At 42.7% G+C, this 23,731-nt stretch overlaps 1 protein-coding gene across 4 annotated transcripts in view; it reads right to left on the bottom strand.

Moving 5' to 3' along the window:
- The window catches only part of LOC119646374 (BMP-binding endothelial regulator protein), a 442,299-nt gene that overhangs the window by 314,769 nt on the left and 103,799 nt on the right, over positions 1–23,731 (bottom strand). For all 4 annotated transcript variants that reach the window (XM_038046812.1, XM_038046813.1, XM_038046810.1 and 1 more), the window contains exon 3: positions 8,336–8,415. In XM_038046812.1, coding sequence (XP_037902740.1) covers positions 8,336–8,415 — 80 coding nt within the window. The remainder of the gene's footprint in view (positions 1–8,335; positions 8,416–23,731) is intronic.

Raw genomic sequence — 23,731 nt, 5'->3', positions numbered from 1 at the left:
CAAAAAATGTAGTTAGGTCGATAATAACCTTATCAGTAAGTTTTCCAGCCCCTTTCCACCAATGCCTTTGTGATTCTTCTTTGCATTTCTAAGCCGCGTTCCCATTCTTTTCTCAACATGTCCTATGCATTCCTTTTTTTACTACTACGTATATTTTATTATTTGCAGAATTACCGGAGAAAACTCCAGCAAAATTCAATATACTTTGTATATTGTATTGTCGCAATTCGAACATCCATGTTCATGCTTGCTAAAAGTTACTTTGCTGATGTTGATGCGAAGTCCTTTTTCTTCTCTGATAAGTATCGATAGCCATGAAATACTCGTTTTTTAGTGCGAGCATGACGTTGAACGATCATACGATCCACTTAAAAAAATCACTGAACACACAAACAGCACAATACTTACAAAAAAATATAACTGAGTATAGCCTGGATGGCTTTCAGTGCTCACTCTAGACTTGATTATCCTTTTTATTCGAAACAGCAAATAAGTTTAGACAATTGATTGGTTTTCCATCTTTTTATATTTATACCTGTGTTCGAATTTATAAGGCTCAGGTAAAAAACTACCAGGTAAAAAAAGATTCGATGCTCTTTCTCATCGAGTACTCTAGCCACGGCTGCAAACTCCTTGCCTGTTTAACACTGTAATTTCTGAACGACTCGGAATATCGGAAAATTCCTTTGCCCACATATTCTCCACTACATATAGATACAATTCATGCAAAAAAAAAAGATCGATTTCTCCAACCCGACACACGGGATGACCCCCTTAAGGGGGGTTTTACTCAATTTTCCCAAAAATATGGTAATATACTATTATTAACTTAATTTGAACACATATCGATATGGAGAGTATTTTGGGGCCTGGGCACCATATAGAGGCAGCTTCATGATTTTTTTCAGATTTTTCGGTTCGGTAGTTTATGAGACTGGGTCCGTTAAGGAAATCATTACTTTCCACCTCTCCCGCTCCCCGTCCTTTGAACAAATCTCCGCCGTTTTACATGTATGGGGACCCCCTCCCCTAAATCTCAACGTAGAAGGATATTACTCACTGCATGCAGGGGGTCCACAGATCCCCCCTGCTCACCAAATTTCGTGTCAATCGGTAAAGCCATTTCTGAGAAAAGTGTCTGTGACAGACAGACAGACAGACATTGAATCGATTTTAATAAGATTTTGTTTTGCAAATAAAACCTTAAAAATCGATTCCGCGGATCCGACACACGAAATGGCTCTCTTAATCCTGATAGCTATATTAGTATGTTAAACCAGCGGTATTCAATATACGTACTATTATATATATGTGCATTTGGATACTTTTCTGCATGAAATAAACCGGAAATATAAGTACGATCAGTTTATAAATGCATGGATATGTACAGTACTTGGTTTGTTTAGCGTGAGAATAATATCTATGGCTGTAGTATGTACGCATATCTTGTAGTTTGGAAAAATATGAAGGAATATGTTGGATTTGTAGCTATATATGGATGAAAAAATATGCGTAGGAGTTTCTCAGATAAGATTGTGGCGCAGCAAGATTGGATTGGATTCGAAATTTATTTCGAATGTTGCGGATGCGAGCGGATAGATGACGCCGCCGGCACTTTCCGCGCGTTTTAGAACTCGCCACAGGAGTGGCGTGGCGTGTGATAGTTTTTCCTTCTCCACTTATTCGTGGCTACAGCATCTTGTGAAATATTTGAATAGCAAAGTGTGATTAGAAAAAGTTGATGATTTAACATTTTATTTTCTTTTGTTTTGTCTCCTTTCATATTACACTAAACAAAAAAAAAACAAACGAATTGTCTGGATTTTAGGAGGCACAGTGCTCGTATATCGGAAGATCGGAAAGGACTAACGTACGAACGATTTGCATTTAATTCGCATTCGATAATCACTATCCGTTATTTTAACCGAAATACTGTACGCAGCTGATTCTAGATAAACATTGGTTCTTGAAAACATTGGTGACCCCGAGGAACTCACACCATCGGAGCAGAAAGAAAACAGCCGCCCGCATTCACACCAACCCGAACCGAACTGATCATTGTGCGGTTTCTTTTCTTTTTTCCTTTGTGCCGCGGCAGACGCGGCAGGCCCAGCGGACCCGCAAGTGACCGTCCTCGCCGTGCACATCCTTCCATTTTGGCGGTGGAACCCGGAGCTGTGGTTCGTACATCTGGAAGCACAGTTCCAAATGTCCGGAATACGAGACCCGCTTCAATTACGCGGTGGTCGGTCTGCATGGGGAGTCCATCCTACTGGTGTCCGATGTGGTGAAATCGGCTAATCGGTAAGTGAGTCCGCAAAACTGGATCACTTGCTAGCAGGTTTAACATTGGGTGATCGAACTCCCAGCCAATTGGGTGGGAGCAAAATCGACGATGACCTGATTAAGTCGCTCTGGCTGCGTTGGCTCCCGGAAGACACCCAGGCGGCCCTCGAGTGTGTCTCCGGTTCTTTGGAGGCACTGGCAGCTGCGGCAGACAAGATGCACGAGGTGCACGCACGCCCGACCATAGCGGCCGTTCAGCAGCCATCGTACGGAGTAGGTGAGCTAAAGCGCGAGATAGCCGCTCAGCGTTCGGCGACCAGGTCGGGAGCTCGCTAGCGGACAGCCTACGGACCGAGGCATTTGCTGGCACCATCCGTGTGAATTCGCGCCTCCAACAAAAAACTAGGTCCGCGGGGGGTCCTGGCGACAGCCACCCAGAACGCAGCGCCACGTCGCCTCACAATTTATGACTCTCTCAACAGTCCCAACTACTTCGTGGATACTGGTGCGGAGGTTTCGCTTCTTCCCGTACCCCAGCACCATCGTCTATTTCCACAACCATTAAAACTGGCGGCAGCAAATTCCTGCCGAATCAACACCTACGGGTATAGTTTTGGTTTGCGTAAGACGTTTTCGGGGCGATTCATCCTGGCGGATGTCAACTTTCCCATACTAGGCGCAGACTTCTTGTGTCACTATGGGTTGCTGGTGGACTTGCAAAACAAGTCTCTTATAGATCCCACGACCAACATTAATTCTTTGGGCCAAGTGGTATCTCACCCAAGTAACAATCTTTCCGCACTGGTAGAGGACATTACCGACTCTCGTGTTCGGGCACTTCTCCAAAAGTTCTGCCAGATTACTACCGAGTGTACTTTCTCTAAACCACCACCACATTAACACTACTGGTTCCCCGATCTTTTCGGAAGTGCGTTCTCTACCATCCCAGAAACTGGCTATTGCACGGAAAGACTTTGAACAACTCGTTCAACAGGGTATCTGTAGACCTTCAAACAGCTGTTGGTCTTCCCCACTGCATATGGTCCCTAATCCAAACGGCAAATAGCGCCCCTGACCAATGTCCAATTCCGCTCATCCACGACTTTGCGCATCATCTCGCGAATTGCCGCATCTTTTCGACCTTGGACTTAACCAAGGCTTATCATCAAATCCCTGTAGCTCCAGAAGACATACCAAAGACGGCAATATGCACACCCTTTGGACTCTTCACCCGGATGACTTTCGGATTGTGCAATGCGGCGCAAACCTTTCAAAGATTCATCCACTCGATCCTGCGAAGCCTTGACTTCTATTCCGTATATTTGGATGATGTTTTGGTCGCTTCTTCCTCAGAGTCTGAGCACTTAGCCTATCTCGAGTGCATTTTTCAACGTCTCCTTGAGGCCGGGTTTAGTCCTAAACTGAAGTGGCTGTGCGCGCGTTCGATAAATCCCGACAGCAACTGACTGATGCTACACTTTTGGCATTTCCTCTGCAAGATGCACCTCTAGCGGTTTTTATTGATGCCTCTGACACCGCAGTAGGTGCCGCTCTTCACCAAAAGGTAAATCACGTCTGGCAGCCGTTGAGCTTCTTCTTGACGCAGTTGATCCCCGCTCAACGAAACTACTCAACGCCGCGTACTTGAGCATCAAATACTTCCGCTTCTCTCTTGAAAGCAGGCCGTTCAGTGTTCACGGACCATAAGCCTCTCACATATGCTTTGAAACAAAATCCCGACAAAGCGTCCCCTCGTTAATATCGTTCAATATCTGAGCTATATAAGCCAGTTTACGTCAGACATCCACCACGTGTCCGGCAAGGACAACATGGTTGCTGACGCTTTATCTCGTGTCTCCGAGGTTAATATCCCCGCCGCACTCGACTTCTAGGACATTGCTAAGGCACAGGAGGATGACGCAGTACTTCAGAGCCTCAAATCCAACCCCAAATACAAATTTCGGGAGTTGCCCATCTTCGGCTCGAACCTCTCTCTCTGCTGCGAAGACTCGGAAAAGGGACCTCGGCCATATATTCCGGCCACCTTTCGCAAGGAAGTGTTCCACGCGGTTCACGACTTAGCGTATCCAGGCATCAGGTCAACGAATCGATTAGTCACCGATAAATACTTCTAGCCCTCCATGTACAGGCATGTCAACTCCTGGGCCAGAGAGTGCATCGCATGTCAGAAGTGTAAAGTCACCAGGCATGCAAGAAAAGAAGTGGGCTTATTCCCCGCACTACCAAGCGGTTCCACATAATACACCTCGATATAGTAGGACCTTTGCGAGACCCGCACGGTTACAAGTATTGCCTTATAATCATCGACAGGTTTACGCGGTGGGCTGAGGCAATACTTCTGAAGGACATTACGGCGCAATCTTGTGCCGAAGACCTCTATCAACAGTGGATACCTCGCTTTGACGTCCCTGCAGTGGTCATCACTGACCAGGGAATGCAATTTGAGTCCACCCTTTTCTCGGAGTTAAGCAATCTCGTGGGTTTTAACACAAGGCTCCCAAGTGACCCGATCTTCGACAAGATATCGGGTCTCACAGAGTCGGGATTGGTGCGTCTGCTGAGGGGCAATCTTCGACGCATCAAAACCACACCTCCCACACGACACTCGTCCGCACCTGTCTGTGCGCCCAAGGAGCTGAACATGTGCACGTCCTGGTCAGGACGGATGCCGTTCGGAAGCCGCCCCAGCCTCCATAGGAAGGCCCGTACCGCGTTCTCGAACGGGGAGAACATTTTTTCCAGCTCGAGATCGGTGGACACAAAAAGATAGTTTTTCCTTCTCCACTTATTCGTGGCTACAGCATCTTGTGAAATATTTGAATAGCAAAGTGTGATTAGAAAAAGTTGATGATTTAACATTTTATTTTCTTTTGTTTTGTCTCCTTTCATACTATAATAAACAAGAAAAAAAGAAACGAATTATCTGGATTTCAGGAGGCACCTTGCACGTATTATCGGGACATCGGGAAGGACGAAAGTAAAAACGATTTGGATTTAATTCGTATTCGATAATAATTATACGCTATTATAACCGAAATACTGTGCGCAGCTGATTCTACATAAACATTTTGGAGACATTGGTGACACGAGACAAGATGAATACAAAACTTTTATACCCGAAGCGCCCAGCTTCCGGCATTCCGACTTGTTAAGGTTTTGTGTGAAACAAAACCTTATTAGAATCGAGACTGTGTCTGTCTGTCCGTCTGTCTGTCACAAACGATTTATTCGGAAACGGCTAGACCGATTGTCACGAAAGTTGGTGAGAGTATGTAATCTGGTGTTCCCTTTACATGCAGTAAGTGGCGCCATCTTGTGTTAAGTTTAAGGGGCGGCTCCCCGTACATGTGAATGAAGGGTGCAAATTTGTTTTTACAGAATATAGCCATGTAGGTTATCAAATGAAAGGTCTCAATTAGTACTTTTCGAATCTGGTTCAATATTTGATATTAGGTGAAACATAGGGGAGTGAGGGTTCAAAATATGACCCACAAAAAGTGTAACAGCTCTCGTTCTCAGAACCTATCCAACCGAAAAATCTGAAATCTAGTGCCTAATTCAAATAGAAGTTAATCGGAAATATGGGTACGATCAATTTATATACGTGCATATTATTCGGTAATAGGCAGTTTGTTTGTTTAGGGTGAGCGTCATATCTATGACTGTAATATGTACGTATGTCTCGTAGTTTGGAAAAATATGAAGGATTATGTATGAAAAATGTGTGTTGAAGTTTCTTACATAAGATGAACACACAACCTTTATATATTCCGACTTGTTTTATAATTGGTTTTCGTAAGGAATACCTCTGGAAATATGTTTTTGATAGTATAAAAGTCGCATTCGATTTTAAAAATGAGTACCCTATATAGCGAAGGCGAATTACTCAAAAACTCAAAAAAATGATTTGGCAATACTCCGTATAGAGACTTTTAGCATTCCTCCAAGCGCTGGGGATACGTGCCTGAAACTTTTTTCTATTATTCGAGAAGGTATTCCATCAAGTATTTTTTGTTCAAAATGGGACCTTCGCAAAGCCTATCATTGACATAATCCCGCAGGTTCTTAATAATATTGCAGCCCAGAGATTGTGGAGTGATTTCGAGTAGCTTCAGACAATTGAACACTAGATGCGTGTGTTTCATGCTCAATGTTTTGGGTCATTTTCTGGGCATATTTTGAATGTTTGACAAATACCCAATTTCTGGGACTGTTCCCTGTAACGACGGTGTGATACTAAAGAAATCTGAAAGCAAATGAAACAGACATTGAACAGACGTGAATGACGTTTTGTTTTTCACGAAGCCTTAAATATCAATATTCACTATATATATAAGACTCTATATAACGTTTAGGCTGAAAAATTAATAGGTTAACACACAGATGTCACTACTGGTTCTAAATCCATGATTTTCAGTTAACCCTAACCTTCGAAAGGCGCGTGTATAAATTTGACAACTGTCGGACTATCAGTTTGTGAGATAGAGCATTTGAGTGAAGTAACTTTTGTTAGTTTGAGAAAAAAAAAATGGATAAAGAGGAATTTCGTGGCTCTTGGCAAAAAAAAATACTATTGAAGCCAAGGCTTGACTTGACAAACTTTATTTGAGATTAATTTGAGAAGAAGGAAGAAGGCCAAACAAGGACCGAGGATGATGCACGCAGTGGACTAGAGAGGCTATTATCTACGGAACCATAAAAAAAGTCCACAAAATAATTTTGGATGAATGCAACGTTTGATCAACTTCACGTTGCATTCATCCAAAATTATTTTAACTGAGGCACTAAATTTTATATCTTGATCGTATTAGACATATCGTGCATAACTGTATGCGAAAGCTCTGTTCAAAGTGAGTGCCGTGCGAACTCACAATCGACCAAAAACAAGAACGAATTTACGATTCTAAGTAGTATGTGACGCTCTTCCTCTATAAAAAAAGCCGAATTTATAGGTCGATATGTGAACATAGACGAAACCTGGCTCTAATGCTGCAACAGAACAGAACTGTCATCTGAGTGGACTGCATGTGGTGAACGGACTCCAAAGCATGCGAAGACGCAACAGTTGGCTGGCAAGGCTATAATCAGTGTTTTGGGATGCGCATGGTATAAGATCCATCGAATCTATTGAGAATTGGAAAACCATCAAAAGCGACTGTTCTCAGAGTGCTCGCTAGAAAAAAATTTATCGCCGATGAAGAGGTAATCACCGAAACTAAGGCCTACTTTGAAGCTAAAGACAAATCGTACTATAAAAATGATATCGAAAAATTGTATGACTGCTACAAACGTTGTATCGCCCTCGAATAATAAAGTCAAATTTTATAAAAAAAATTTTTCTTTGTTAGCCTATGAACTTTTCAACTCAACTGTCATGTATTAACGTACTATTATCAAATCTATTTAAAGAGACATGATGTCATATAGAAGCATTATCATGATTTCTTTTCAGATTTTTCCGGCGGGTAATTTCTGAAAATGATTCTTTGCTTTAAGTCATCCTTGCATGACCTCCTCGCCCTCCGTTTTCAACAATACAACAAAATAGAAGATAGTTTTATACATATATTTTAACATATGAAACAAATCCTATTTCTTTGGAAAAAAAATCGAAAAGACAGAATTATATTTCAACAAACGGAACTGCTTCTATTTCAATTTGTTCAAGTTCAAACATCATAAAAATCTTATAGTAGTTTAGAATTTAGGGTATTTTCACCAGAATATTATGTTGTGGTTTTGAAATCGTTGATATGAACTTTTGCTCAAATCATCCTCATCAAAGTCTCGAATCGTTCTTCTTTGGGCAAGCATCACCCATGAATACATTCCGAAAATCATTGCATAACTCGCTCTTATAACATGCCCATGCATATTACAAGACCCTCAATAATCTCCCCTTTTTATTTTGATCCGAACGCAAACACACATTAGCATACTAACAATGTTCTATTGTGTCACCATAGGTGATGCATTGCCATGCAATGTATTGTATAATACATTGAAATTACTTAAGAAATAAGCATACCTGGCATTTACATTTGAAACATTTGAAGTTTCCTAATTTCACTTCCTCGCCCTCGTTTGAACAGGATTCCCGTTGTCCAGCTGCAAAATAGAATTAGATTGTCATAACTGAAAAACAGAAATTAATAGACAAGCATGTCCTACAAACAAAATAGAGTTCCAAAGGATCGAACATTCAAAACTTCTTATGCTACAAGCTATTAAATAAGATACTGGACCCTATGCAAAATAAGCGAGGAATTCAAGTTTGGTATATACTGACACAAAAACAACAAAATTTGGAGACTATCAGTGAAGGTGAAGAGGAGTTTCATTAAAACTCTAAACTAATAGTTTCTGTAATTTTTAGTACAAATTATTGAGATATAATAGTTTGTTAATTTTATCATAAAAAATCAAACTTTTAAGTTACTACTAATGGTTAAGTAGTGGACTGCATGATAGACTGATGCGGAATATGTCTCTCCGGGGGCTAACCAGTCTCCCTGTGGTTGACATGAAACTCTCAACTAGCTAAGCCTCTCGCCTACCAAGACGGTTACTGGGTGATGATAGCCACACCCTGTATGAGGTGTATTAACGAATCGTTACAGATCTATACTGAAGGTTCGTAAAATCACCTCCCCCAATCTCGGGTGTCGTGCTCATTGAATAGCTTGCGAACGAGGAGTGGAACGCTGCATAATGGATACCTGGTCGTCTCAGTGAGTAAGTTTGACTTTACCATGCTACGGGAGGCTATGACAATCGGACCTCCTAACCTCCATACCCGTGGGAAGCAAATGAGAACACCAACGGAAAAGAGTAAATAACAACGACAAACAAATTAGAGCCTATACCGCACACAAACTTATCCAAACGGAAGCACATCTCCGCAATACCGAGAATTAGGTGATTGCATTCAAGTAAGGAGAATTCGGGAAGTCAAGCAGACCTCGGTGGCACAAGTGGTAAATATAAATAGAAAATCCAAAACAGTTTCCTTTCCTATTTTGTTTTGGATTTTCTATTTATATCAACGCAACTTTACCTAAATGCTCTAAACGGAATAATAAGTACTAAATAGTATCTACGTTATCTGAAGGCCCGGAATGAAAGAGGTCCTTAAGGAACAGATATAAACCTTCCACAACGAAACCAAGGAACGAATTCGAGCTCAAGGAGGAAATGCCTAGTAGGTCAAGGATGAATTTAGGAGCCAGAGGGCTCGCCGTTAGCTATGCTAATGCGATGAAGGGCATTCGACTATATACTGTCGAAATTATTTCGGGAGCAAATATTCACTCGCCAGGAACAGGAAATCATACAAGACCTCGCGGTCATGTAAATGTGCGAAGAATGGGGTAGGGAGCTCGTTCTCACCGGAATACGGTTTGGACCATATTTTCTGGTAGATTTCGTATCGGAGAATACGGCGGATTGGCTTAGGACTATCGCTAGGCTGGAAGCGAGCAGAATTGTTAACATACGCTGGGGATGACATATCAGGAGACTTCGGAGAGCATATCAGGTGAAAAGTCTATCGGAATCTCGGGATGAATCGCTAAGCCATCTGGATTTCGAGTAATTGCGAGGACAATCTCCAAGGATAACATTGAAATAGTGCTGGCTCACGAATCCTGGATGTATTGAGGGCACATTCGTGGTCCGCAAGCAGGAAGAATGCAGGTAATTTGGGATTCTTCTTTAGAAAAATCAAAAGCTTCCATCATTCTTAAAAGTGATCGATGAATCAGGATACTTTCCAGGAGGCGACACCCGGATACCCCTCAACGTTGCATCATAGGATAATCAAACTCGACCTTGAGGGCAACCCGTAAATAGGATCCCAAGTCCGCGTACTCTGTACCACCCTGAGTAAAACAAAAATAAAATGCTGAAATCAGGCAAAGAGATAAAGACAACTGGAGTAACCACACTACGCTAAATTCTACCTGGTCTCTCTTGGTGACAGGTCGACACGAAAGGCCGAACAAGAAAATGCATCCAATGTCGTCAAAAACAAAATGATCGCGTTGAGTCTCAATCAATGTTCATTTCCACAATTTGGAACAATTTCACCTATCAGCCCAACTGAACCCGAGGAAGCAATAAAACGAATGAAATCAGGGAAAGTACCAGGATCTGACGACATCGCATCTGAGCTCTGAAAAGCGAAGAGCCGAGAATCAACACTGTGGCTCAATGAATTCTTAAATCGGGTTATTCAGGAAGGTAGAACATCATCTGACTGGCAATAAAGTACCATTTCCAAAATGGGAAAGGAAAGGTAGTCCAGCAGAATGTTCAAATTAGCGTCCGATCCGGTTACTTTCCCATTCCATGAAGATTTTTGAATGCATTCTTGACAACCCTATTTGCGAAATCGTTGAAATAACCGCGAATCAGGAAGGATTTGCCAAGAACTGCGGAACTACTGACGCAACACACGCTGCCCGGTTAGTCGTGGAAAAACACTATGAAAAGGATCGCCCTCTTTACATTGCACAACTGGATCTAAAGAAAGTGTTGGACCGTGTACCACACGAACTCATTTGGTATGCTTTACGACAGCACTTAGTGCCAGAAGAAAAAAATTTCTCTGCCATCATCCGAAAAGTAAAAGTCGAAGTAAGGCGGGTGTATCAAAACCGCTTCATGTCTCTGTCGATATTCATGAAGGAAGCGCCCTCTCACCATTCCTCTTTGCTCTTGTTTTGGACACTGTCACATGGGACATCCAGCGACCAACGCCCCATACACTGCTTTATGCTGATTATGTTTTCCTGGCATCTAATAGCAAAGATGATCTCAACTTTTCCAAAAATGGAATGATCGCAGCATGCAGCACAGTCTCAGAATGAATCTGAATAAAATCTAATTTTTGTCGATCGACCCCGATGAAACAGACACTATCACCATCAGGGGCAGCCCAGAACTGAGTGTGGAAACGGAAACTATACTAGGCGAACCTACCAGCAATGAAACAGTCGAGAGTGCTCATGGGGGGACACAAACCGCTGCGCTAAGAAGATTGCTTAAACCTCAACAAAAAGAGCCTCCGGATCATAATAAGAATACATACTGGTCAGGCTAAATTTTCACCTGCGGATATCTACAAACACTGTAGTTTCCATGAGGAGGGTGACGAATCCTTTATATATGTTCTGGGACAGTGTTCGGCATTGTGCAAAGCAGGTTAGAGCACCTAGAAGAAAACCTATGTTATTGTTTCCAATGTTTAAAAAGTGCTTTTGAGAATTGAGAAAAAGAGATAAGGGATCTATACCATATAAAAGTTATTCCGTTTTTTCCGTAATGTTTAATTTCCTAAAAGCAATGGTTCATTGTATCATAAATTCTCACCTTAATAAAAGATGACAATTTAAGGGCCATCAGCAAGCACCAATTAAGAGAAGGATCCTATTACAAAAGAAGTCAAAAGAATAAAGCAGGAGAACGGGTAAAAAGTACCACAATACAAGGAAATTTAAGCAGAAAACATTAAATTAATTGAGTTCTAAGAAAGATACATTTTGCACTTAAAAACAAAAGGAGGAGGGGCATGGAATCACAGCATATTTCTCATACCCAATGTTCCCGGGCTTGCGAATGTACTGGGGAAGCTTATTCAGGTTCAGCTTAGTTCTAACATTTAGTACACAAGTCGGCAAGGTGGACGCTGAAAAATGGTCGTTTCTTGCACTTACCCGTTCTCAGAATCTACCCAACCGAAAAATCTGAAAAAACCCTAACTGGCTTCTAGGTATAGGCATACACTAGGCGATATAATTCATTATACGACATTTTAAAACGTTACAAACTGTATTTATGTGAATTAACTCAAAATAAACATTACAAAAAGAGAAACATAACAAATAGACATCTCAAATAAACTTTGTATTCATTCACACTTCCTTACAGTTTTTGCAAAAATTAATAAAGTAATAAAAAAAAATAATTCTAACCGGCAAAAGTGATCGTACGACTATTTTGAGTCGCATAGTAGGCTGACATTTGTAGAGAACGGACGTGTCTACAAATTAATATTATTAATAAAAAGAATTTAAAATTGAAATTAAATTAACTTTTATCGAGGATATAAAAAGATATTTATATTACTTAATTAATAATATATAATTTAAAACTTAATTGAAACTTATTTACTTTTGATTTCTTTGATACTTTTGATACTTTTTCCATAAAAAATTTTGAGAAAAAATTCGTTTTTTGGCTTGGTGGGAATGAGCGGCGAGCCGCCGACGGTTGGCGGACTAGACCGGTCCCCTAGGGCACTCGGATCGGTCGTGGAGTTCGCAACGAGGAGGATCCAGACTTGAAAAGAGCCACAGTAAGGACAGCCGATCTTGAAAGAACAAATGGCGAGCTGGCGAAGACACTCGAAGATTTGAAAAATCAAATGACAATATTGATCAAGAAAAATGGAAAGGTAGCCAGGAAAAAAGTGAAGCTTTCTTCGACTACTGCAGCCATGGACGAACCGGGCTGCCTTGAGGGCGAACAAGTTTTCGCAAGCGAATCTGTCCGTATGGAGGACATAGAAAACAATAAAGCTGACGATACGACAGACAGCGACAACGGTGGCGATGGAAATGTCCCAGAAGAGGGTGCGAACCAGGCAAGTTGTAGTAGTGAAGAAGGAAAACTGGGTGAGTTTTTGCTCTATGTTTCTAAAAAAAAACAAAAACTAATGTAAAAAAATGGTCCGACCGGGGATGCAAGTAGCATCCGAAATAAAGAAAAGGGGGAAAGGGTGCCCCCATTAACGTTTATGAATTAGGTGGTAGAGATTTAACTACTCTACTTAATGGAAGCGCGGGGCTCTCGAATTTTGTTATTAAAAAGACGGGGACCGAGAGAGTCCAAGTCAAATGTAACAAAATTGCAGATTACAAAAAAGCACGGGAGGTCCTCGCGCGAGTGAAGGCTCCTCACTTCACCTACACTCCAAAGGAAGAGAAGGTGCAAACCTTCCTTCTGAAAGGCTTAGATGCGGAGGAAGAGCCCGATGAGGTGCTCAAAATGCTCCGGGAGACGGGAACTGAGGTCAAGTTCCTCTCAGTGTCACGCTTTAGTACGAGGAGATCCGTTCTGGAAAAACGAATCCTGCCACACTTCCTCGTGCAGATAAGCCCGGAGAGCCGGGGAAGCGATCTGATCGGCATCAGGTCGCTTAATTACCAGGCCATTCGTTTTGAGCGCCTGCTAACGGGCGAAATAGTCCAGTGTCGAAGATGCCAGCGCTATGGTCACTCGGCAGTGACTTACTTACCCACACGAAGTTGATGTCCTCGGCAACCCTTCTTTCTGGCCTGAAGGTGTATTCATAAAGCCGTATAAGCGCCCCAATTCGCGGGTAAATTTCAGAGCAACCCGCCTGCCTCGCCGAGCTATATAACTGGATCCATGTTCACTGTCCGTATGTTTTATCAGAACGTCAGGGGTTTAAGAACCAAGCTGGGGGCCTTCAATTTATCCGCGCTGGCTCAGCAACACCATGCCATCTGTATCACCGAAACCTGGCTAGACGATGCCATATTATACTCCGAGCTCCCCGAAGGGTACTCCACTTTCCGTTGTGACAGGGACCGGGAAGCTTCTCGTAAGTCCACTGGCGGTGGAGTCCTAATTGCTATAAAAGATTCACTCCCCGCTGAACTCGTCTTCTCCTCCTCTGGCTTTCCTTTTGATTGTGTTGCTCTTCGTGTCTCCCCGCCCAACTTCCTCCCGTTCATTGTTTCTTGTGTTTATGTACCCTGTGCTAGCCCTTCTCACCTGTATGAAGAATTGTTTGACAGTTTGTCTGATCTCCTTACCGTCAGATTCCCTTCCCTCCCTTTCTTCCTTTGTGGAGATTTCAACCTCCCCATGCTCAACTGGCCTAATCATCCTAGTCTTCCAATTCCTTCCAACAACCTCTCCCATTCTTTCCTCCCACTTTCTTCCTTTATGTATACTTGCTCTGCCCTGAATTTCAACACCACCAAAAACTCCTTGGGCCGCACTCTCGATCTCTTCCTTTCCAACCTCCCCGAGCGCCACCTCTCTTTATTTCCTGGCACATCCCCGTATGTAAAAACCGACGCTCACCATCCCGCGGTTGAATTTGAAGCGGAGCTCCCTCGTTCAAAACCCAAAACCAAGCGTAAACCCACTAAGTTCAACTTCCGCAAAGCCAATTTTGACGGTCTGAACTCAGCTTTAGCGTCTTTCAACTGGGTTCATTTATTAAGTAATTCATCGTGTGATCAAGCTCTTAACACCTTCTACAATATCCTCTCTGATCTCCTCTCCTGTTATGTCCCTTCTTCCCCTCCCTGCCTACGTTCTTTCCCAACTTGGTTCACAACGGAACTTCATATTAACATTCGCTTGAAACATACACTGAGGAAGAAGTTTCGGGCTTCTAAAAATGACGCCGACCTTGCTCACTTTAAAGCTATACGATCCACTGTGAAGTCAATGGTCAGAAAGGCGCGTAAAAGGTACCTATTGAGCGTCGAAGCCACCCTTGCCCGCGGTAACTTAAAACTCTTTTGGTCTCACGCTCGCAACTCTCGTAATCCAACTCATTCTGTCCCTTCTTCTATCAGCTTCGCTGACTCCACTGCCAACTCCCCACAACAATCCTGCGACCTTCTCTGCACCTACTTCTCTTCAGTGTTTTCTCCCTCGAGCCCTTCACCCTCTACACCTTTCATAACCACAGACTCCTCCGAATCACTAGCCATCCCTCTCCTTACGCCTTCCTTGGTTGAGTTCCTCATTGGTAACCTTGACCCCAATGTCGGACCTGGCCCCGATGGGCTTCCTAATCTCTTCCTCCTTAACTGTAGAAAACACATTTCCCTCCCCCTGTGTATAATCTACAACAAAAGTCTAGACGAATGCTACTTTCCCCGTCTCTGGAAAGAGGCCCTTATCATTCCTATCCTCAAGAGCGGAGACCCTTCCCTTGCTGTGAACTACCGCCCCATTTCCCTTCTCTCCTCTTGCTCCAAAATCCTAGAAAGATACGTCAACGACTGGTTGACCGCGCACTTCGGTCACCTCATTGTCAAAGAGCAGCATGGTTTCGTGAAACATAGATCAACGGCTTCAAATCTTCTGGTCTTTACCAACTTTGTTGCTAAACGTTTGAATTCACGACAGGAGGTACATGCTGTTTATACTGATTTCTCCAAAGCCTTTGACACCGTTGACCATAACATTCTCCTCTCTAAACTTTCTTCGCTAGACTTCCCTCCCTCAGTCATCTCCTGGCTTTCCTCCTATCTCTCATACCGTTCATGCAAAGTTTCTTTTCATGGTCACTCATCTCGTTCCTTCTCTCCTTCCTCTGGTGTTCCCCAAGGCTCTATACTTGGCCCGCTACTCTTCCTGTTTTTTATCAATGACCTCGCCTCCATCCTCACCTGTCCGTATTTGCTTTACGCAGACGACCTTAAATTGTTTGCCTCTGTTTCCTCTCCATTGGACTGTGCTCTCTTACAATCCAACCTTGATAATTTAGCCCGTTGGTGTTCGGTCAACAAGCTAACACTGAATGTCAACAAATGCCACTGGATGCGCTATTCCCTGAAACCCTCCCCATCATCCTTTTCCTATTCTCTCAGTGGTCAACCCCTTTCACTACTGACCTCCTTCAAAGACCTGGGTGTAATATTCGACGATAAACTTCGTTTCAATTCCCACTTCGTTGACATCATCAATAGAGCTTCCAAAATGTCTGGTTTTATCCTACGTTCCTCGTCCGACTTTACCTCAATTCAGCCCTCCTTAACACTCTTCAATTCCCTTGTCAAAAACATCCTTGAATACTGCTCTGTAGTCTGGTCCCCCTACCGCATCCGTGACGGCCGCGCTCTTGAAGCTGTACAACGCAAATTCACCCGAACCCTCTTTTACAAAAAGAACCTTCCACGGGTTGATTATCCGTCACGACTCCGCACCCTCAATCTCCCCTCCCTACAGCAACGCCGTATTTTCCTTGATATGTGTACTCTTTTCAAACTCTGCAATGGTCTGATGGACTGCTCCGCCAACTCGGATATTACTCTCCGTATCGCCTCGTCTCATGACACACGTAATGCGAACATTTTTGATGTGCCCTTCGCCGAGCTCGAGATTTACTTTCACTCTCCAATCCCGAGGTTTTGCCGGTCGTACAATGCCCTACAGCTTGGTTCATTTGACTCTATGTCCCTCTCTAGCTTTAAGCAAAATATGTCATTTACTTGCTCCTCCCTCTGAGGACAATATGTAATAAGAAATTTGCTTTCTGTGTATTGTCCTCATTAAATAAATAAATAAATAAATAAATAAACTGTCAAATGAACTTACGATGTGTAAAGTCCGGGAAAGACCATACCGCAGCCGAATGTTCGCTGACTGAAGCAGAGGGCAAGGAAAAAACTTTCTGTGTCAACTGCGGAAGCGGAGGGCATCCGGCTTCGTCTCGGGGATCCCATTTGCAGAAGTAGTTCGACAAGAACTAGCCCCAACTAGATGCAAGCTGCGGGATGAACACCATCCTCAATAAAATACTAACCATGTGTGAAAACATGCAGCATACGCTACACGTACACAATACAAAAAAAAGGCATAACAGAATATTTACACAAACAGCATGCCCGCTGCTAGGTCTGCAGTCACAGCGGTACCACTGGATAGTCTCCGGATCATTGCGATTAATATGAATTCCATCGTAAGAATCCATCGAAGAGCGGAGCTCCTTGATTTCGCTGCCAGGCCACAGCCTAACATATTCTTGATTTCAGAAAACTACCTCCGTCCGAGGCATTCGATAACATTCAAGGATTTTGAATTCGTGAGGAACGATAGAGGAACCCCCACCTCTTGATGAGGAAAACGATAGTACAATTGCACCAGGTGACAGGAACTTGAGCAACGAGGAAATACTTCAGTATCTTCTCAAGCTGGAGAACTTGACGCTGGAAACAATTGTACAAGTCGTCCCTAAGACTAAACCTCGCAATAATATGGAAGGATATGAAACTGCAGCCATAAAACGGTTGAAAAAAGTGAAAAGCCTTCTGCTCAGTCGCGTCAACAAAATCTATCGAAGATATGGGGACTATCATCATCCCATATTGGTTGAGTTCAAATCACTTCTAAAGATCGCGCGGGATCTTATCCGTCAACATTACGTAAATGAAGTGAACTCCCAATGGCGGGAGAAGTTAAAGGGTATTTCACCAAGCGATTCAGATTCCATGTTTACTAATGTAAATACGTTATTCCGGAAGAAGTCACGAGTAACTGTGTCGAGAATTAAAATCGGTGACAGCGAGATACAACACCTTATTGACTCAGGTATAGACACCAATAGTGTAACTGCTGATGCGCAAGGCAATTACATCATGATGGATGATGCTCTGAAACTCGAACTTATAGGGAAGCACTTTGAATCAGTGCATCGGCGGACGGCGGGCGAGATGTCCACAATTTCAAATATAGCCTGAACGGCACCACAGTTCTCCAATTTAGCTCTGCGTTGCAGGCTGATCTCATACCGAGTGATAATCTGCTTGATTACTTTGTCTCATGTGTAGAGTTAACTTCCATATTTAGAAGAGTAAACAATAAGAGATCATCCGGTATGGATGGCATTTCCAACGTGGTCATCAGGCATTTACCAGGCATTGCCATTCGTAATTATTGCATTTTGTTCAATAATTTATTGAACAATTCCTTCTTTCCAGGACAATGGAAGAAAGCCCGAGTATTTCTGATTTTAAAGAGAGGGAAGGATTCATCCAGCCCTCAAAGCTACCGCCCAATCAGTTTGCTGCTTAACATCAGCAGAGGTTTTGGTATTGAAAGTCTTGAACTGGTATATCAAGAAGAAGGAATTATTGCCGAACGCGCAATTCGCATTTTGATCTGGACATTCGGCAATAACGAAGGTAACGTCTGATATTTGCTGGCGGATTAACAATGGTGAGTGCGTAGGCGCTTGCCTTATAGACATAGAGAAAGCCTTTGATACCGTCTGGTTGGAAGGACTGATTTTCAGGCTCCTGAAGAATGAGTTTCCCAGCCACCTCGTAGCGATGATGTGTAGTATGCTGTATGGCAAGTGCTTTGCCATTACGGACGGAAATCTCACTCACAGCAGAGAATTTCATGTTCTGAATGGATTACAGCAAGGGACAGTGACTGCGCCTACACTTTTTGCGGTATTTGCCGGAGAATTACTAAACTCTTTCGATTTTAATAAATCTCCTAAAAGGTCGTTGGTTGCCTTTGCTGACGATCTGATAGCCTACACGGCACACAAGAAGGTAACTGAGCTGCAAGTTGAACTTCAGAAGATGTTCAATGATATTAAGCTCTTCACGAACAGTTGGTGAATGAAAATCAATGCGCAAAAGTGTGAAATGATTCTGTTTAGAAATTCCTTGGCGTATGCCAGTAGGAACTTCAAAAGGAATTGGAGAAATTTCCACATTGTCGCGAACGAGGATAGTTCTGAGCGCATTTCTTATAGGAAGTGCGTTAGATACCTTGGTGTGCGTCTTTACGAGCGTCTCCAATTTAACGAGCACGTTAAAGTCGAGCTAGAAAGCGCTCGCGGGCATTCATGTCTCTTCGAAGACTCTTTTATGCTCCATATCTTAGCCGGAAGGTTAAGATTATTTGCTATCTTACTTTGGTTAGACCAGTGCTCACCTACGATTGTGCTATCTGGTTTAATTTGAGTGCTAGCCAAATGGAGAAAATAAGGATCTTTGAAAGGAAATGGCGACGTGCTTGCACGGGACTTAATAGGACTGCTTCGTTAAACCATGAGGAGTGTGTAACTAATGACGTGATGTATGCAGCTGCTGCTGTGCCAAGAATCGACACAGTTATCGTCAGATTGATTCGGAATCATAAAGTGCGATCTGCTTCGCATGGTGAGAACCCTTGGGTTTCGCAGTCCTTCTATCCAAATGATGGGTATTTTGAGAAAACTGTCACGACAGGCTTCATTCCTCCCGAAGCGTTCGTGTATCTTGACAAGAATGGTCTAATTCTTGATTCTTTCGGTGATCCGGTTATGTATCAGATACATAGACGGGCCACGGACAAAAGGATAGAATACCCTCCGAATTTGACAGTGGGGGCTCCGGGATTCGACTGAAGATACTCCAGAGCGAGAGTAATTGATATTAAGCGGGATGAAAAAGAGAAACCCTGGTACTGGTGGCTGCGGCATGCCGGTTAGCGGTGGCCGTGCTCAGTTCTGCCATTTGTTGCTTGGTGGGCCTCTCGAAATATGTACATATTGAACGGGTGCTGATTTTGCCTCCGGTTGTAACTTATACATACATACGTTATTATTCTTTGTTTCTTTGTAAATATTACAACTGTTATTATTACCCTCCCTATGGATGTTATTGTAACAAAAAGAAAAAATATATAATGTAAAATAATTAATTAATTAATTATAATTAATTATTGATTGTTAATAATTATGATAGTTTTAAGAACAATAATTTAACTTAAAAGTATCTTTTGAAGCGATCAAACATTTATTATTACTTTTAAATTTCTTTATTTGCCACTAAGGCCAAGTGAATTCTGTCGGGTTTTTGACCATTTCCCGACAACTTATTGTAAAATTAGATTTTTATTTCTTAATGTTTCTCTTCTCTGCCTGTAAATCGTTATTCGAAAACTTTCAGAGCCCACAGTGGCCATTAGATTTAAGTTATTTTTGTTATTTTAAAATATTGTTTTTTATTGTTCATTTTTCCAATCTATATATTATTGTTACCTATTTCTTAAAAATAAACATGATTTTAAGAACAAAAACAAAATAAAACTATTGTTAGTCTGAGATGTTTGTCTTCAGCTAAATATCAATACTTTGTTGGGCCTCCTTTGGCTTTCAGGACTGCATCCGCGACGGCATAGACGACACAAGTTTCTGCGTAGCACTTTAAGGTATACTATTTCATTCATCCATGCTTGTAGAGCCTTTTTTAGAGAACACTTTGAAGTAATGTGGTGTTTGTGAAACTGCTTTTCGAGAAAGTCCCACAAATGCTCGATTGGGTTAACGTCTGGACTCTGCAGTGGTGAATGCAGCTGGTTTGGAACACTATACAGTAGCCACTCACGTACCATACGAGCTGTATGTTTTTAATTCGGACCTAAACGCAGTTTATTGACAAATTCCTGTAAATGGTTTTTGAAAATATTTAGGAATATGGTTTACTTGCTTTACTCTACCATTAATAAATACTAGATTATCGACCCCTGACCAACTCATACTCCCCCAAACAAGCACATTACTTATACCGTGTTTCACGGTGCTCCGTAAATCCTTTGGCTCTAATGATGTACCCTTTTTCCGCCAAACTTTTGGTGGACCATCGTGACCGAACATCTTGTATTGACTTTCATGTGTTTTTAGAATGATTTGTCCTCGTGCTTGTGTAGAAAAGTAAATTATTTTCTTTTAAGATTTTCAGCTCCACTGATAACAGGCTTTTTCCTAGTTATCCTACAAAAATACCTGTGTTTGTAAAGAGTTCTTTGCACCGTCCTAGTGCTAACCTCTACATTAAACTTTTGTAATAGTTCTTCTCTTAGTTTTAAAACACTTGTCCTTAATTTTTTGCGTATTGCACTCACTGTCATTCTTCCTTCGTTTTCAGGTAATCCATAAGGACGCATTTTCCTTTGCTTATATTCCACTGTGCCCGTTTTCTTTAAACTTTCCTGGATGTGTAGAATTGTTGAATTCTTTTTTTTTTGGTGATTCTAGCTATTTCCGATAAAGTTTTCTTTTCACAAACCCACAAATTAATCACAACTTGTCTAAAATCGGTTGTCAAAAGGTAGTAGTAGTAGGCTAAATGTGGATTGGTACCCAAGATGGAGCATAGAACCTGGGAAACGCCTGCTGAACCAACACCAACAGCTCTACTACCAAACCCTATCCCCACCTCCACGTGGTGACCGCTGGGAGTTCTTTCTTAACGAAAATCTGCAGACGGAGAAGGACGAAAGCGAGTCTCCCACGCCTAAAAACAAGTTGTACCAACGAATCCTACAGGAACGGCTGGTTTGACGATGAATGTAAGCTAACTACGGAACGCAAGAATGCGAACACGCGCAGAGGTTAATCATGAACTCCGTCGAGCGGAGAAGGAACTTCACAGACCGAAAAAGGAAACCTGGGAGAACCAACAGGTCAGTGAACTCGAAAACTATACGGAGAAACCGCACCAGGCGCGCAAGTTTTACCAACAAGTCAGCAGGAAGAAGATTTAAATCTGATTTCCGACACAATGAATGACTTTGATAAACTGCTCAACAACCAGAAGATCGGCGGAAAAGAGTTCGCAATTTTTCTTGCTAAAAACCCAAGTTTCCGAGGAATACATGAGGACTGGCAAGATCATAGTCTTATACAGTAAGAGCTTTGACCCTATGGTAAGACGTTTGGAGCGGAGCAGTCTTTGTAAGCTAAAATAGGCTCTGTTGGCTGACAACAACCGTGCGCGGATTTCATCATCGTAGCTGTTATCGGTTGTGATTTTCGACCCTAGATAGGAGAAATTGTCAACGGTCTCAAAGTTGTATTCTCCTATCCTTATTATTCTTTGTTTTTGACCAGTGCGGTTTGATGTTGTTGGTTGATTCGTCTTCGGTGCTGACGTTGCCACCATATATTTTGTCTTGCCTTCATTGATGTGCAGCCCAAGATCTCCCGTCGCCTGCTCGATCTGCATGAAGGCAGTTTGTACGTCTCGGGTAGTTCTTCCCATGATGTCGATATCGTCAGCATAGGCTAGTAGTTGGGTGGACTTGAAGAGTATCGTACCTCTTGCATTTACCTCAGCATCACGGATCACTTTCTCGAGGACCAGTTTAAAGAGGACGCATGATAGGGCATCCCGTTTTCGTAGACTGTTGTTGATGTCGAATGGTCTTGAGAGTGATCCTGCTGCTTTTATCTGGCCTCGCACATTGGTCAGGGTCAGCCTAGTCAGTCTTATTAATTTCGTCGGGATACCGAATTTTCTCATGGCCGTGTACAGTTTTACCCTGGCTATGCTATCATAGGCGGCTTTAAAGTCGATGAACAGATGGTGTAACTGTTGTCCATATACCAACAGTTTTTCCATCGCTTGCCGCAGAGAGAAAATCTGATCTGTTGCTGATTTTCCTGGAGTGAAGCCTCTTTGTTATGGGCCAATGATGTTCTGTGCGTATGGAGCTATCCGGCCTAGCAAGATAGAGGAGAATATCTTATAGATGGTACGCAGCAACGTGATACCTCTATAATTGCTGCACTGTGTGATATTTCCCTTTTTATGTATGAGACAGATAATGCCTCGTTGCCAATCGTCAGGCATTGATTCGCTGTCCCATATCTTGAGCACAGGTTGATGAACCACTTGGTCTAATTGGTCGCCTCCATGTTTAACCAATTCGGTTGTAATTCCATCCGCTCGTGGCGACTTATGATTTTTAAGCCGATTAATTGTACGGACTATTTCTCCTATACTTGGTGGTGGCTGTATTTGTCCGTCGTCTTCAGTTGGCGGGACCTCCAACTCGCCGATGTTCTGGCTGTTCAGTAGCTCATCAAAGTACTCAACCCATCGCTCTAATAGGCCCATTCTGTCGGAAATCAGATTTCCCTCTTTGTCTCGGCAGGATGAGCATCGAGGTGTATAAGGCTTCATCCTGCTGACTTGTTGGTAAAACTTCCACCGTCTATGCCTGGTGCGGTTGCTCCCTGTACTTTTCTAGTTCACAGACTTGTTGGTTCTCCCAGGCTTCCTTTTTCGTCTATGAAGACGCTTCTCCGCTCGACGGAGTTCGTGATAAGTCTCTGCGCGTGCCCGCGTTCTTTGAGAATGCAACATTACTCGGTATGCTGCATTCTTCCGTTCCGTTGCTACCTTACATTCATCGTCAAACCAGCCGTTCCGACTCCTTTTGCGGCTGGGGCCAAGTATGTTTGTGGCCGTATCCATGATAACGTTCTTCAGGTGATTGTGAAAATCATTTGTTGATGCTTCATCTCCAGGTCCTCTGTTGACTGCGGTTATTGCGGCATCCATTTCCCTCTTATAGTTGTCGCGGAGGGCTGTGTTGTGAATGGCTTAAGTGTTCACTCTCACCTGATTGTCAAAGGGGATTCTAGGTGGCATTGTTATTCGAGCTCGGAGCACCATGCCAACGAGATAGTGATCCGAGTCTATATTGGCCTCCCTATATGTTCTGACATTCATCAAGGCGGAGAGGTGGCGGTGTTCGATCAACACGTGGTCAATTTGGTTGAAAGTGGTCCCGTCTGGAGAGGCCCATGTATGTTTGTGGACCGCTTTCCGCGCAAACCAGGTACTTCCAACAACCATTTCGTGTG

Source organism: Hermetia illucens, chromosome 1 (assembly GCF_905115235.1).
Source record: "Hermetia illucens chromosome 1, iHerIll2.2.curated.20191125, whole genome shotgun sequence".
NCBI lineage: Eukaryota > Metazoa > Arthropoda > Insecta > Diptera > Stratiomyidae > Hermetia > Hermetia illucens.
This window is presented reverse-complemented; position numbering and strand designations above follow the sequence as displayed.